This window comes from Copadichromis virginalis, linkage group LG16, assembly GCF_057382275.1.
Source record: "Copadichromis virginalis isolate Kocher_CV1m ecotype Utaka linkage group LG16, C_Virginalis_male_GT1.1, whole genome shotgun sequence".
Lineage (NCBI taxonomy): Eukaryota > Metazoa > Chordata > Actinopteri > Cichliformes > Cichlidae > Copadichromis > Copadichromis virginalis.
In genome coordinates this window covers 36,379,628-36,395,242 of record NC_140633.1, presented here as the reverse complement: position 1 = coordinate 36,395,242, position 15,615 = coordinate 36,379,628, and the positions used below count along the sequence as shown (strand labels likewise).

Genomic DNA, 15,615 nt, shown 5'->3' with positions numbered 1-15,615 from the left:
TGCATTGCTATTATCATAGGTTTCATTATGATCTGTTTTATGGGAGAAAACAAATGTATCCTAAAGCAGCTATTTGCAGTAAATTAAAACTACTTTTTGCTCTAACATGGCAGTCTATTGGGTCTAAATCACTTCTGGAGCAAGCCTCATGAGGGACGTTCTAGGAAATGCAGCTCTGGACTCAGCATAAACCACGTTTATTATTCATTTCTAAAATTATGTGGATTGTAAAATCAGCCATGAAAGTTCAGTTTGATACATTTATCAGCCAGGTTAATTAACAACTAGCTAATAATGCCCATGTACAAGACAGTTCTTGGCATTCAACTTAACAAATCAGACACTGGAGCTCCGACTGGACCCAGATGTCTTCACCAGACTATTTTTGGGGATAAAATGTAGTGACAGCACGGCTGGAACAATGCACAGATTGGATAAGTCGAATGAGCAGAGGCGCCAATGCTGACATCATTGGCATTAATTAAGTCCAGAATGCATTAATCACAGTACTAGACATTACATTTGCTTACATAGTTATACAGAGAGTTTGCAGTAAAACTGATCTAGTACAACTGATCTAGTGCTGTCACACGAGTACAGTATGAATTCTGTCTTCTCTCTGTCTCCCTATGATCCAGGTTCTGTTGCTGTTTCCAGCTCAAAGAAGTCTTACAGCAGAGGTTTTCTTCGCCGTCTCTTCAGTTGTCTGTGTAACAAAGACGCCAAACCACCTCCAGTAAAAATCAACGCCCCTCTCTCGCTAGAAGAAAATGGGACAAAAGTAAGTGCATCTTTTAACCCCCCTCCCTTGCTCTTCCCTGAGATATCAACTTTCTCTCACCCTCCCCCTTGATCATCTTTGAACAGCATGTGGGCAGCATGATTGGCAGCTGTTTGATGCCTGAAACACATGTTTTCTTGGCTTCCATATTGGTTTCTTGGCTTTCATGTTTACAAGAGCATCTCCCCCGGGCTTGGTGAAAAAGTACTCCATGTTCAGACATCAATCATGGACTTGTAGGAAAGCCGGAAATGGCGTAAATGTTGCAGAAATGCATGCCTGATCTGTCATTGCTGCTTTGCAATGCTTTCTCGGAAGATGCCATTGATCAACACATGTTAGCGTAGCTGTTTTTACCCTTTTAGTAGAGGGGAATTCTGGTAGACAGTATGAGTTGTTGTTGTTCTTCTTCTTATCATCATTATTATTATTATTATTATTATTATTATTATTATGTTTGAAGGTAGGGTAAATATAAAGAACCATACTAATTAATATTAGATTATAAATTCATAAACAGAAACTTGTGTGATGACAAAATATAAAAATGACTGGAATGTGAGGGCCTGATCTTATGTTTCATACAGTTTTTTTTCTTCTTGTGTTTTTGGACAACTGACAATACTAATTATGGTTAAACTTGGTGTAGCCTTTGAAAACATCACTTTTGGCTGCTACGGTCTCAAGATCAAGTGGCCAAGACGTTCTCAAGTGTCAGTTTCATATTTATGCCTTAGTTCAGCCTTTTATTGAGATTTGATATTCCACAAGTTATTTGTCACGTGTTTCCAAGTCCCCAAAATAAATTTCTTGGTCTCTGGCAAAGGGAGGGTCGAGTCAAGTGCTCAGTCTCAGTTTTGGTTGTGACAACCTGTCATGTCATCAGGCATGCTGCTCCTGTTGCTGTTACTCTCTCATGCAGACTGCTACTCCCCCCCCACCAGCTCTGTGACTTTTCACTCTGAATGGACTTTACAGTTGGATGCCAGTCATTTGGGAGTTGGTCTCTACAGATACAAATGCATGGAGTAAAAGCTTTGGACAAAGTCTGATAAATACTTTCGTGATGTATTTGGAAAACTCTGAGCAAAACAAAGGCACTAGAGAAGGGGAACCATCCACTGAAGCCATGTTTGCTGAGCAGTGCCAGGTCCCCAGATTAACAGAAGCTGCAGATCTCACTGGCCCATCAAAGGGAAGTGCTGAACTAGGAGTAAAGGTCCTCCTTCAGGAATATACTGAGCAGGCTGTCAGCGAAGAAATGGACCCATCTATTCCTTGTTTGGAACAATGCAACCTGAACTCGGATGAGCTTGAATCCTGCACATACTTTAATGGACACGCTGACAGCTTTGAGCAATATTCAGAGAGCAATGGATTTTTTGAATCCGACCAGATCCTCGATAAGTGCGAGACTTCAGAGTTAAGCCAACCGTGTGATGAATGTACTCAACACTGTGAGTGTTTTAAGTCCTCTGAACACTGTGGTAATCATAGCTCAGCTTCTGAATGTAGTGCTTGCTGTGAACAGTGCGCAGAACACCTCCAATTGTTTCAGAAATGTAAGCCCTCCGATCAGCAGTTGGAGATTTCTGACCTTGACGCTGATGAATTGGAAGTGAACTGTGGCAGTTTGGGCCTTTGTGGAAGGTGCGATTTCAACCTTGAATGCACAGACCACCCCGAGGCTCTACAACAATATGAGCCGTCACAACAGCAGAGTGACGGCTTTGACTCCGAGTCAGACACATCAACAGAGAACTTTCAGCAATGTGAAACCATGGACTCACTCAACTGTAATCCTGAAGTCTGTGAGTACGACGAAATATCAGATGAAACTGAATTTACAAATGATGAAGATGATGAAGAAGCAGAGGAAGAAGATTATTATGATGATGATGATGATGATGGCGATTTTGAAGATGATTTGAGCTATAAAGCCAAACAAAATGAAACAGAGTTCAGTGATGAAGAATCTCACAGTTCCTCAGAAGACACACCTGTACAAGTTTACTTTGATGACACTGAAAATGTTGCCTTTGCAACTGATCTCTGGGAGACGCACGAGTACACCAAAGAAGACTTTCAACAAGCTCTTACGACAGAGGTGTCCACGGAATCTGGTGAGCCGTGTGGAAATGATGACTACGAAGTAAGCCAAGAACCGTATAAATCCGAGTCCAGCGGTGAAGAAGATGGTTCCTCAGATTGCTCCTCTGTGGAAACCAAATCCTTTAAGACTTGTCCTGAGGGCAGTATTCCATCTGATCCCTTCTCCGATTCATCTGAGGAATCTGACAAAGGACCTCAGGAAGATTCCAGCGATGAGCAGACAGAGTGGGAATCTTTTGAAGATGAGGAAGTACAGCAAAGTGATGAGAATAAATCGAAAACTGTTGATGTCACTGTTGAGGATTACTTTGATTTGTTTGACAAAGTGGACTATTACGGACACATATTTACACAAAAGCAGCGCTACATCTCTTGCTTCGATGGCGGAGATATCCATGACCACCTGTATCTGGAAGAAGAGGCAAAGAAACATAAAGCCAAAACTTTATATCAGTTTGAAGATATTAACAGGGAAGCTAATGTAAAAGACACAGACACTTGTTCTGACGATGCATCTGAAGATACTTATGAGGAAGTGGATGTGGACCAGAGTGATGGGTCTTGTAATTTAGAGACTCAATCTGAGGATTGGCTCATCGCAAAATCAGAATCAAGTTTTGAAGAGGATGACGAAAGCAAAACAGAGAACGGTGTCGTTTATGCAGAAAATGATGAGACAGCCGAGGATGATAAAGCCCCTATTGATGAAGAAGCGTGTGCCTCTGATGACCACGTTTCTGAAGAAGCTGAAGTTTGCCCATCCACTGGTCCCGAGGGGAGCATGTTTGCACCATTAGCCAAGGAAATTTCTGTTGAAGGTGATGCTTATGAAGATATTTTGTGCAGTTCTCACTATTGTGAACCCAAACCTTCTGCAATTGATGAGACTGCGAGCATCACTGATTACACAGAGGATGACAAAGCCAAGCCTGAGCCTGAAGACGACGTATTTATTACATGTTCTGAAAAGGAACCGTACTGGTCACTTATAGATAATGATGAAAATAGACAGCTTTGTGAGCCAGGTGTTGAGGAATACTATGTCTATCAGATTAAAAGCATTCAGTCATCTTTTAAACAAGCCCTGAATGGATTTATTTTAGAAAGAAACTCGCATGATCAAATAACTAATGATGAGAATGCTTCTAGGAGTCAGAGTCAAGATGCTCTAATATCTCTGAAAGAGCTGGCGGCCACTGGGTTGTGCCCAGAGGAGTGCGTGTCCGACACATTTGGAATTAATGAAGTTATTGACATGAACAGCTCAGCTGTTGAAGAGGAGTGTGTGTTAAATGAGATTTCAAAAGAAACTGGACCCCCTGTAGGAATTATTCACAGTGTTCAGGAAAGGGACATGGTGCTTATGAAGACTGAAGATAACAATGATTCTGAACAAAGCAGAGAGTCAGACGAGGATCAGAGTGACGATGAGTCCTATGAGACTTGTGAATGTGATTACTGCATCACACCAACTGAGGAGGTATAAGATAAGAAGTACTTCATTTATCCCAAAGTTGAGAAATTTGTTTGGTAAAATTACATTAAACACAACAAACATATAAAAAAAATTTATCTTTAAAGTAAAACGAATTGGAAATAAATTTGAAATATAGTAAAGCAGAAATGGGTATAAGTTTGTTATACATGATAATATTTAAAAATTTTCCAAGTTATAGCCCGACCAAAGTATCAGGGATTAAACATCAGGCAGATACAATGGTGTCTGATTTTATAAAATAAAATTAAAAAATTAAGTACAGAAGAGACGAGAGGAACACCTTAAACCATGTTATGCGTGTGGTATGCAAAATATCCAACATTAAAAGGGTACTCTGTAACTTCCCTGCTGGCAGCATGTGATTGGAAGACCATAAACAGAGTAATGGTTTACTTCTGCTTGACTTGTTGTGACAATGAAAAAAGATAAGATTTATTTTTTTTTAAACGGAATTGTCATATTATCTTGGTAAGGAGTTGTAAATAAGTAACAGATGTACATTTTTTGTTTTTACAAAAAAGAAAGAAAAGAAAATAGCAGGAAATATATAAAACCAATGAGATATAGATAGATAGATAGCAAGCATTGGTCTTCATAAAGGAAGCTTAACACAGGCAAGCTTCCTTACACTAGCTGACTCAAAAAAATCTAAAAATGCCTGTGGAGGTAACGGTTATCATAACAGTGGTTAACAAATTTCTCTGTTTTGCTGGGCTTCAAACTGTGTGTGCACTCATGTACATAGGGGGTATTTAACACGTCATAAGAATACTTCTGTGCAAAATGATTACTGTGAGTGCCGCCTACTCCAAATGTTATCTGATGAGATCTTTAAAGAACACAAAAAATATAATCTTCAAATACAACATAATCACAAATAAAATAAGAGATTAATGCTAAAAATAATCAGTATTGTAATTCAGTAGCCCTATTCAGTATTTGTAAAAAGTGTTAAAATAAAATGAACCTTAATCATTTTAATGCTTAGTGCTGCTCAGTGCTGATGTCCAGTTTTAAGGTATTGAACGACTGAACGGGAATTCTTGGCTTGTGTTCTGTGCTGTCGTAGCTCCAATTCTATTTGCTTAAAAGAAACTTGTCAGCAGAAACGAGGAAAACAACATTTGTATATTTTCTGCATCACCAAATAAATTCCTGTGATTGAAGAGTAGGTGTGTAACAGAAGTGTCTTTTAAAAACATAAAATAAAGAAAAGAGAAATAGATCAGGTTTAAATATGTGATAAAATATTACTTTAATTTGATTTATTTGCCTTTTTATCCTCTAAATATTTAAATAAACAGTGAATTTTTTGACATTGTTAACTAATAAATGTACATTTTCAAACTGATGAGTCTTGCTGCGGATGGGGTCAACACAAAAACGTTAGCTACCTTAAAAAGAAAAAAGAAAAAAAGAAAAATAGCTTTTAGCCCTTTTTATCATGTTAACTCAAAGGTTTCTGGGAGAAAATAAGGCGATAAATACAAAATGAAGATTTTACAAATTAAATAATTAATCAATCAAAAAATTTAACAAGAAATTAAATAAGGAGGAGAACCTATATGTTAAATTAAAATAATAGTAATTTCCTTTCTTTGCACGTTATTGAATGCATGTTTTTATCATTGCAGTATTTTTGGTGCATAATATTACCTTCTTTTGCTATCTTAATCTTATCTTAATTAATATTTTTATCTTATTTTTTTCATTTGATTGTTCTGATGCCAACCGTGGCAGTGAACACACAGAACTGAGACTTGGCATATTGTGTGGTATCTGTGTCAAATTCCAGCTCTGCCATTAGGCTCACGTGGCAGCTCACTGATGGACAACACATCCATCAGTGTTACCAACAACCTGTTTGTTCATACCAACTTGTTTTTAGAAGCCGAATCACATTAATGAACTCTAATCACTGACCGCACGTTGACGGATGAGACACACTATAGCGATATCTACATGTTCCGTCAGCACAGTAGCAGCTGTACCATCCCAGGTTCCCCGTAACCTCTTACTGAAACAACACAACACTGTTAAAGCGCTTAAGTGACTAGAAACACAAGCACACACTCATAATAATCCGAATGACTTTCCCAGCATATTGAAATGGTGAGACCGTATTTCTTGCGCATGTTGTATTTGAAACTTCACTGAAAAAATGTTTTTGCCTTACACAGCTGAGGTCTAAACTGTGTGCTCTTCTTCAGCTGCCCGGAGAACCACTGCTCCCACAGATGGAATCAAATGATGAAGGAAAAATCTGTGTGGTCATTGATTTGGACGAAACACTAGTGCATAGTTCATTTAAGGTAAGCTAGCTATATGGATTACGATGATTCTGTAGACCTTCTTACATTCTTGGCCTTGGTTCACATGGACCCTCTTGCTCTTATTTCTACTAGGCTTCCATGTTAAAGTAATTAGTCTACCTGCGGAAAAAAAAACATACAAAGGAGACACATGATTGGTACAAATTTAGGGGAGACACAACATATTTTATATTTTTCACAATCCAGATCCAGCCTTCAACATAAAACCCCAAGATCTTAGGAAATTAATATTAGATTTTATAGAAAGAAAAGTAAATCTGTCTTCTATAGAACACCTACATAAAATTCATATTTACATAAGATATTTTGTGAAACTATGTTACTGCATTCATGAGTGTTGATATACTGTATTGCGTGTTTTTAATGAAGTATCATGCAGCTTCCTTTCGGGCTGTTTGATACCTTGTATGGTAGCATTCAGTGAATAAAGTAATCAATGCCAGAAGTCGAGGCTCCTGTATCACGACAAATTATGTAATGAATGCCGCGTGCTGTTTAGTCCTTCTGCGGTCACAGCCTGTCCTGAAAGATGTCACCGGATATTAGTGTCGGCTAAACGGGGTCACACCTCCTCTGAGCTCCATGTTTAACACAACGCGGAGTGTAAAAGTTGCTGTTACTTTGACACATGAACTGCTTTAAGAGTTCTTTATATCTGAAAGAAAGGGTGGTTTGTTTGGGGTTTTTTTTTGGTTTTTTGGGGTTTTTTTTTTTTTTTTGCAAAAAGCTGCTAAAATTAATGTCATAATGAAATGAAATTAGCTTTGGGTGCACAGTGTTTGATCTGGAAGAGATCTCAGTGACCTTCTCTACTGTGGTTTAGAAAATCTTACCATTAAATGATCAAACAGTTACATCAAACATGAAAGAAAATAACAATAATAATGTATAAAAGAAATGTATGGATGTTTAGTTAAATGCATAAGAATTTGTATGCAAAGTATCACTACACAGTTAAAGCCACAAAAGAACATAATAGTGCAAATTAAATCAATGTAATACAGAGGTAGATATAAATTATCACAAGTTTAAAAAAATGCATTACAGTATAATCACCCTGTTTACCAGTGAAGGTGAGAAAAAAGCCAGTCTTGTCTATACTGGGGTGTTGAAATGCTTGGAAGTTGTTGAAATGTTCTTGTTAGCTCACACAGCCTGCTCGCTGTAAGCTGATGGTGAGCAGATCTAAAAGAGGATGGAGTTCAAGCTGCTGCTATTGCTGGTGAAATTTGCTTGAGAATAACGACAATGTTTTATTAACTTTGTCTGCCATTAGAATAAATGATCAAAATCATTTGCACTATTTGCTGCTGCAGGAAATAGGAAAATCCCGTGCACGTGAATGCATACTAACAGCTTCTGGATATACTCAATCTGTCTTACTTGCATTAGCTCATAGTATACCAATTTAGGCCATGGTCTTATACCATATATGGAATACACTTGCAATGATGCTGATATCAGAGAAGCAGCCTTCTCACTTTCTATAGTGCCTATGTTTCAGTAATCGATGGGAGAAGAATCCATTTATTCAGTGTTTGTGCTTCTCAGAGGCGGCTGGCACAACATTTTTGCTCAATTTGTTGCCGTCATTCTTTTCTCTGTTTCAAAGAGTTCTTTGGAGATTATAAGTTAAACGTTTTTTTTGTGTTTTTTTTTTCTTTTGTTTCAAACAGCCAGTGAACAATGCAGATTTTATCATTCCAGTGGAAATTGATGGAACAGTTCACCAGGTAGGACCTTTATCTGCTTAAGTTACTGTTTGCTGCTATAGTAAATTTGACATCACAAGGGACCCTAAATCTCTTTTTTCCCCCATGCACTCACCATGCCTGTTGTAAACATCAAACACAGACGTTTATCCTTGCTTCAGTTTGCATGCGAAGTAGTGTACATGCAGCCTGACAGAGCTGTAGCCCTCTCTGTTGATGGCTCCAAGCAGCAGGTGCCTATTTCAGTGGCCTGACGAAATGAAGGAAGCTTGGCAGGCTTCTCAGAAAACACGGCCATTAATCTCAGTATGCTGAGCATATTATGTACGGTGCTCATTGGGATGGCATTACCTTTCCCCTACTGGCTTCAAATGGCAACTGCAGTCTGTTGTGCTTGGCCAGAAGAAAGAAGAGCTTTCAAAAGGCCTGGGTCTGTTTCAAGTAATCCAGGATAGGCTTGTTAAAGTGGGGAAAGCCTATTCGGGATGACTTGGTTCAGAAACAAGGCCACCGGCATCTCAGTGGAGGTAGATGTAGAGTTCTATTAAGGTGCTTCTGCTTTGTTTTATTGCACATATTATTTCTTCTTTATGTTATGATAATAATGGCATATGTAGTTGACATGATCACTTTTCATTAAGGGATATTTTTGATAAAAAGAGAACTGACATGTTTATTGGCTGTTTTTATATTCACTTCAGTTTATTTACAGCAGTTGTTTCAAGAGCCTTTATGTTGTAAGGAACGCAAGAACCACGGTGACAGTGGGGAGGAGGAACTCCCTCTTAAGAGAAAGTGATATCCAACACAGCAAGGTTCAGGGAGGGGTAGACTTCCCCCTCACCCCAAGATTTTACTAATAGACTTGATCTGAACTACAGTGTTTATTTACATTTGTTGTCCTTTGAGCTTTTTATGGTCAGAATCTGTCTCTAATAGCAGCACCAATTCTGGATTTATTTCTTTTTCTCCTGCACTCAGGTGTACGTGTTAAAGAGACCCCACGTTGATGAATTCCTAAAGAGGATGGGAGAAATGTTTGAGTGTGTTCTGTTCACTGCAAGCTTGTCAAAGGTATGTCCTCATCCTTTATAAGCAAACCATTACACTTAGGATTACTGGAGGAAAAGACTCATTTTCTGAGTGATCACCAAATGTTTTCAGTTTGCGGTTTTGTACGTTTGGTTTCAGACTGCTATAATAACCTTGTAGTTATGTCATGGACTTGCATTAAACCACTTGGAGGATAAAGTTACGAGATGACAAATCCAGTTTGTTTTGGTATTGCTTCTATAGTATGCGGATCCTGTGTCAGACCTGTTGGATAAATGGGGGGCCTTTCGGAGCCGTCTTTTCCGGGAAGCTTGCGTCTTCCACAAAGGAAACTACGTAAAAGACCTGAGCCGTTTAGGAAGAGACCTCAACAAGGTTATCATCTTGGACAACTCCCCAGCCTCCTACATCTTCCACCCCGAAAATGCAGTATGTCATTTAGATTACTTTGTCATTTAGATTACAAACACTGTCATTCACAGAAAAGTCATAGTGGACTATCTAAAAGAATTTCTAATCCCACCATCTGCTACTTTTGTCCGCACCTCCAGGTTCCTGTAGCATCCTGGTTTAATGACATGTCAGACACTGAGCTCCTCGATCTTATCCCGTTCTTTGAGAGACTAAGCAAGGTGGACGACATCTATGACATTCTCAAACATCAGAGTACTTCACAGAGTTAACAGAGGCGGGATAATAGGATGAAGATGAGCACCAGCGGCTGTCATCCGGGGGCCACGGAGGCCGGTGGGCAGAAGGCTCCACAGTGCTTCCCAATACAAGGACCACACTGCAATAAAGGGCTGTCATTTAATCTAAGATTCTCACAGCAGTACTGCATTCAAAGTGACAGCAGCCTTCCAGCTGGGTTGAGTGCTGCTGTGCAGGAAGTTGACCTGAACGCTGTGACAGATCTGTTTTTCTTTTTTGTGATGTCCAAGATGGTTCATATGTGATTAAATGACTTCTGGAGATATCTTTTGCAGTGCAGCTAGCGTATTGTTGTTGTCGTTTTGTGACAGCACTGACCTTTGTAAGTTTGCTGTAAAGCTAGATTGTGCGAGCAGTTGTTCAGCGTGATATTACAAATTCACCACTATCAGTCATTTTAATGTCAGTGAAGCAAAAGCATTTGAAGTTTTCACACAGCAAATAACACATCACCGAAGACTGTAGCTCAAATCCTGCTGAGCTAATATATATACAAAAAAACGTTCATCTTGTATTGCTTATTTTGATGTTTTCTAAATATTGTATGTTTTACTGTATGTCTCTGAAAAGCTTTGAATAGAATATACCATTTAATGTAGCACTTGCTTTTACATGTAAAAGATGTTTTTCTTTCTTCATCTTTTTTTTGCAATAGAAAAAAATATCCATTAGTCTGCTGTTAGTGAATATACACTGCTCAAGAAAATTAATGGACTACTCATCACAGTCCGTCTGATAAGGAAGCAGAAACCAATGAATCCATTGCACCTACTTAAGTCAAAGCTATGACAGCTACACTGGAGAGATGACAACAAGACAACTGACAAAAAGTGAGCGTTTTTCTTTAGTTTTGCTTTTTGTTACGGTTCTTGTCATTCCTGGTAGCATGAGAGCAGCTCATTCAGGTTGCACAGGTAGTCCAGCTTCTCCAGGATGCTCCAGCATCCATACATGCTAATACAAGAATCTTTGCTGTGTCTGCTAACACAGTCTCAGGAGTGTGGAGGCGATATCAAGAGATGGTTCTTTACACAAGGAGAGCTGGATTATGCTGATTATGCGACTTAGCAAAAGGGCCGGTATTGTCTTCTTCTGCAAGAAGGAACAGGAGGAGCATTGCCAAAATGGCCTCTAAACTTGGGAGGTCTACCACTGGCACCACGTTCTCTTCACAGATGACAGCAGTTGACACTGAGCACGTCTGTAAGATGTGATAGAGTCTGATACTGTGGTGAGCATTAGCCAGGACGGCTGGTGTGGCAGCGGTTTAGTGATGATCTAGGGAGGCGTTTCCTTGGAGGGTCACACAGATCTCCATGTGCTCTTGAACCGTACCTTGATCATTGTTAAGGATAAAGTTCTCAGAGCCACTCTCAGATGTTATGTAGGTGCAGTGAAAGGCAATGGTCGGCTGCATGTAGTCTGTGCGTAATTCCAGAATGACAAGACACTGAAGCCATGGAGTGGACCTTATATTCACCAGAAGATGACTCCAGCTGAGAAATTGTCGTACATCTGATGCTGTGACCTGTCGCCCAGACTCTTCAGGAACTCATAGATGACGTTATCCAAATCTAGGAAGAGATCATCCAGCATACTGTACACCATCTCACCAGGAGCATAAGTTGGATCGCCTGTGATCTCCATTTTAAGGAGTAACGTCCTCAGTCTGTCGGGCAGGTGGGCACTGGAGAGCATAGACACCTAATTTTGTAAACACAATAACTCAAGAATTCTTCTTCGTTCATTAGAAAGTCACCTAGGATTTTCATCTGCTAGGAGGCTGCAGGGTAGCACCAATATTTTTTATTAACTAACATTATTTAAAGGTCTCATAGTGCTGATGATTCTGGTTTCACGTGACTCACCTGATTTTAAAATAACATTTTATCAAATGCAAAGTAAGTGTTCCCCTAATTTCTTTGAGCAGTGTAGTTTTTATTCCGTTACTAAATCCTAGCATTGGTGGAATATGTGAAAATCATTTTAGAAGAAGTTTTAGACTGTATATAACAGATGGGTGCAGCTTTAGGGTCTAAAAGTGAAGCAGGAATTCCTCAAACTTGCATTTTTTGTTTCTCTCTCGAAACATGGGACTTTACAAACCAATGGGTGATGTCATGAGAGCTACATCCATCTTTTATATACAGTTTATGGTTATGCAGTTCCAGGCACGAACACCAGGTTCTTTTATTTTTGCAATTTCAACCTGTAAAGCTTATAAAGCTTAGTCAGGCTTTGTTGTACTGTATTTGCAGATGGGTGACAAAGGAAAAACCAGTGTCAGGTTTCTCAGTAAGAACGACTTCAGCATCGATTTAATTAGTTCCTTCAACTCTAGTGGATAGGATAACACTCTGCCAAATGATATCACCTCATCTGGTGTTTTGTTGTTGCTAATGGAGAGAGTTGTCAAACATGCCAGCCCCAAATCTCCCTTAGTTATTCACTTGGGTCGAGATGTTATGACTGCAAAGTCCAAAGTATGATTTATATATGTTCAGTATGGAAGAAACCACTGACAACAGTTTAAAAATGTGTTATTCAGAGGATCACTTTTATAGAATAAGAACTTTGAAATTATTTTTTTTCCCCTTCTAATGGAGTAAGGTGCCCAAACTCTGCCAGAGGTACAACAGCCACAGCAAGAGTCAAGGGTTCAGGTCTTTCCTTTAATTTGTCACCCACTGTTTGGCTCTGGAGTAGCTTTAAGAAGCAGATTTACACCACACTGACTGAAGGTCACACACACGTGTACAACAGCAAAAGTGGGTGAGGCTATTTTTTTTTTTGGTTTGTTTGTTTGGTTGTTTTCTTTTTTTGTAAATATCAGGAATTTATTGTGATCTAGTTTTAATGTTTTTCTGAGTTATCACTTGTGTTCGCCATCAGTAATGTAATATTTCATGCTGTCTTGGATAAGTTTGATTTGACTTTGCCTACTGTCAGTAAACTTGAATGTGGCGTGTACGACCTTATCGATCTGTATATTCAGTTTGATTTGAGGGGAATTTGCCACATGTGCAGCTAATAACAGTCAACACTGGGGGGGAAAAAAGACGAGATACTTTCACCTTCCATCAATAAAGCATGTTTTATTGAAACGGTCATATTTCACTACAGTACTTGACTTCACATTCCTCACACTCAACACAACATACAAGATCAAGTCGAAAGGAAAAAATGGAATATGGAACAGGTTTGATATGAAAACGGCAATCGTTCTCCACTCGACAAACATAATACCCACACGATAAAACCATTTGATAAATCAAGCATGCCCTGATCATCAGTCAAGGTGATCAAATGTGTTGTTTTTTCTTTCATTTTGGCCCAGTATATTTACATTACAAGCTGTTTTCTGCAAGACAGAAAGCTCTTTATTCAAAGTTTCCATGAAAACTTTTTAAAAAATATTTCTTTACAATGAACCAATGATGGAAACATTTATTGCGCTGACACAAAAACCAACACTGGTCATACCCATAAACTGTATATAAAAGATGGCGTTCAATGGACTTTTAGGTATGAAGAAGTATTTTTAATGGTTTATTCCGCGATGGCTACTCTGATTGCAGAAAGAGTTATGGACCTATAAAAGTCTTAAGTCAGCGGTCCCCAACCCCCGGGCCTCGGACCGGTACCGGTCCGTGAGTCGTTTGGTACCAGGCCGCGAGAGTTGAGGCTCAGGTGTGAAATGTATGGTTTTCAGGGTTTTTATCGGTTTTCAGCGTTATTTTGTTATCGTTTTTATTGTTAACTCTGTTTTCCTGGGTCTTTTCACGTGTGTTATGAATAAATCTTCTTTTTTTCGGTACCAGTACTAGTTTTATTTTGTTGTATTTATCCGCGACACCTGGTCAGAGGGTCCGGTGGCGCTAGTGTCCGGCAGCCTCGCCTCTGTCAGTGCGCCCCAGGGTGGCTGTGGCTACAATGTAGCTTGCCATCACCAGTGTGTGAATGTGTGTGTGAATGGGTGGATGACTGGATATGTAAAGCGCTTTGGGGTCCTTAGGGACTAGTAAAGCGCTATATAAATACAGGCCATTTACCATTTTACCTTAAAGGCCGGTCCGTGAAAATAATGTCGGGCATAAACCGGTCCGTGGCGCCAAAAAGGGTAGGGACCGCTGTCTTAAGTGACCTCAGAAGTCCTCAAATTCCTTCCTATGTCACTCAGCATTTTCCTGATTGGCTGAATGAACTGCTTGATTAAGAGCATGTTGAATACAGTACTAAATTATAGTTGTTATGGCTAGAATATAACATAAAACTAAATAAAATTCTCATTGACTAATGACTCACTTTTCATACCAGTTCCAGAGGCGGGAAACGACTAAATGCAATTACTGTTACTGTACTTAAGTCAAATTTTCAGGTATTTGTGCTTTAAGTATTTATTTTTCTGATGACTTTTTACGTTTAATGTATTTTCTACTCCTTCCATTTTCAAAACAGGCTCATTATTTAGGTGTGGGGAGTCATTATTTCCTACTGCATGCTTTAAAACATTAAGCCAGTTTACATAAGTAAATTGGAGTATCCATCACCAATGTTGAGCAAAATTGAAGCTGATGATTCACTCACTGAATTCCACCTTTATTCTGAGTACAAGTTGTAAATCGGCGTCGATAGCTTGTGCAAGATCTACTTATATCTTGTTGATTTCACCTTTTAATCTTCAAAGAACAGCAGCAGCACACCTCAGCTGATCACAGTCTGCCAGTGGGTTACATCATGTTGGGTAAGTCCATCTTTTATATGCAGTCTGTTCTCATACTTCATTCATGTGTTTCTGTTTTCTAAACCAAAAGAAAAAGTCGCTGCCACAACATCCACACAAAAACATGCTGTAATAAAATAAGGGGAGCCTAAAATTAATACATAATGTTAGTTTCCTAATGGAAAAGGCCTACCAATGTGTGTATACAGACACACATTGAGAGTTTTAATTTTTGCTTTACATACATTATATTCCAAATCTCTTTCGAGTTGTTGTTGTTGTTGTTGGGTTACTTTAACACCAGAGACTTAAAGTTTGAGTATTTCAATCAGATTTTTATTTCATTTTATTCTATTTTCTTTGGCACAAATACACATTCATCTTAAGCTTTCATAACCCAGTTAACCCAGTCAAACCACTTTCACATTGGAAATTATTTACAACGAAACTCCAGTTTTATATAACAACAAAAAAACTCTTTGTAAATGTTCTCACACGCTGGCAAATGTTGTCGTTAAAACGATGAGACGATTAAATGAACTGCATGAAAATCCATCACAACCCTGTTTAAGCCAAGTTTACAGACTGGATTTAAATATATAAGCAATTTCAGTGGTACAACTTCAGCCACCAGTATAATAGTTAAGCCACATCAAGGTAATTGTAGAGCAGGGATTTCACTCAGTGATCAC

At 38.9% G+C, this 15,615-nt stretch overlaps 2 protein-coding genes across 18 annotated transcripts in view; one reads left to right on the top strand and one right to left on the bottom strand.

The window, feature by feature from the left end:
- LOC146691284 (carboxy-terminal domain RNA polymerase II polypeptide A small phosphatase 1-like) overlaps positions 1-13,308 on the top strand; it is a 26,397-nt gene extending 13,089 nt beyond the window's left edge. The window contains exons 2-7 of one of the 2 annotated variants that reach the window (XM_085434631.1): positions 639-781; positions 6,602-6,703; positions 8,401-8,457; positions 9,418-9,510; positions 9,733-9,918; positions 10,041-13,308. In XM_085434631.1, the coding sequence (XP_085290757.1) occupies positions 639-781; positions 6,602-6,703; positions 8,401-8,457; positions 9,418-9,510; positions 9,733-9,918; positions 10,041-10,172 (713 nt within the window). In that variant the 3' untranslated portion in view covers positions 10,173-13,308. Of the gene's footprint in view, positions 1-638; positions 782-1,518; positions 4,374-6,601; positions 6,704-8,400; positions 8,458-9,417; positions 9,511-9,732; positions 9,919-10,040 lie in introns of those variants that run through there. The other variant, XM_085434630.1, reaches the window with a different exon arrangement.
- obsl1b (obscurin like cytoskeletal adaptor 1b) overlaps positions 13,269-15,615 on the bottom strand; it is a 37,993-nt gene continuing 35,646 nt past the window's right edge. For all 16 annotated transcript variants that reach the window (XM_085434608.1, XM_085434606.1, XM_085434610.1 and 13 more), the window contains one exon: positions 13,269-15,615. Coding sequence is in view for 15 of the 16 variants with exons in the window: in XM_085434606.1 (XP_085290732.1) it covers positions 15,605-15,615 (11 nt within the window). In the remaining variant the exon portion in view is untranslated.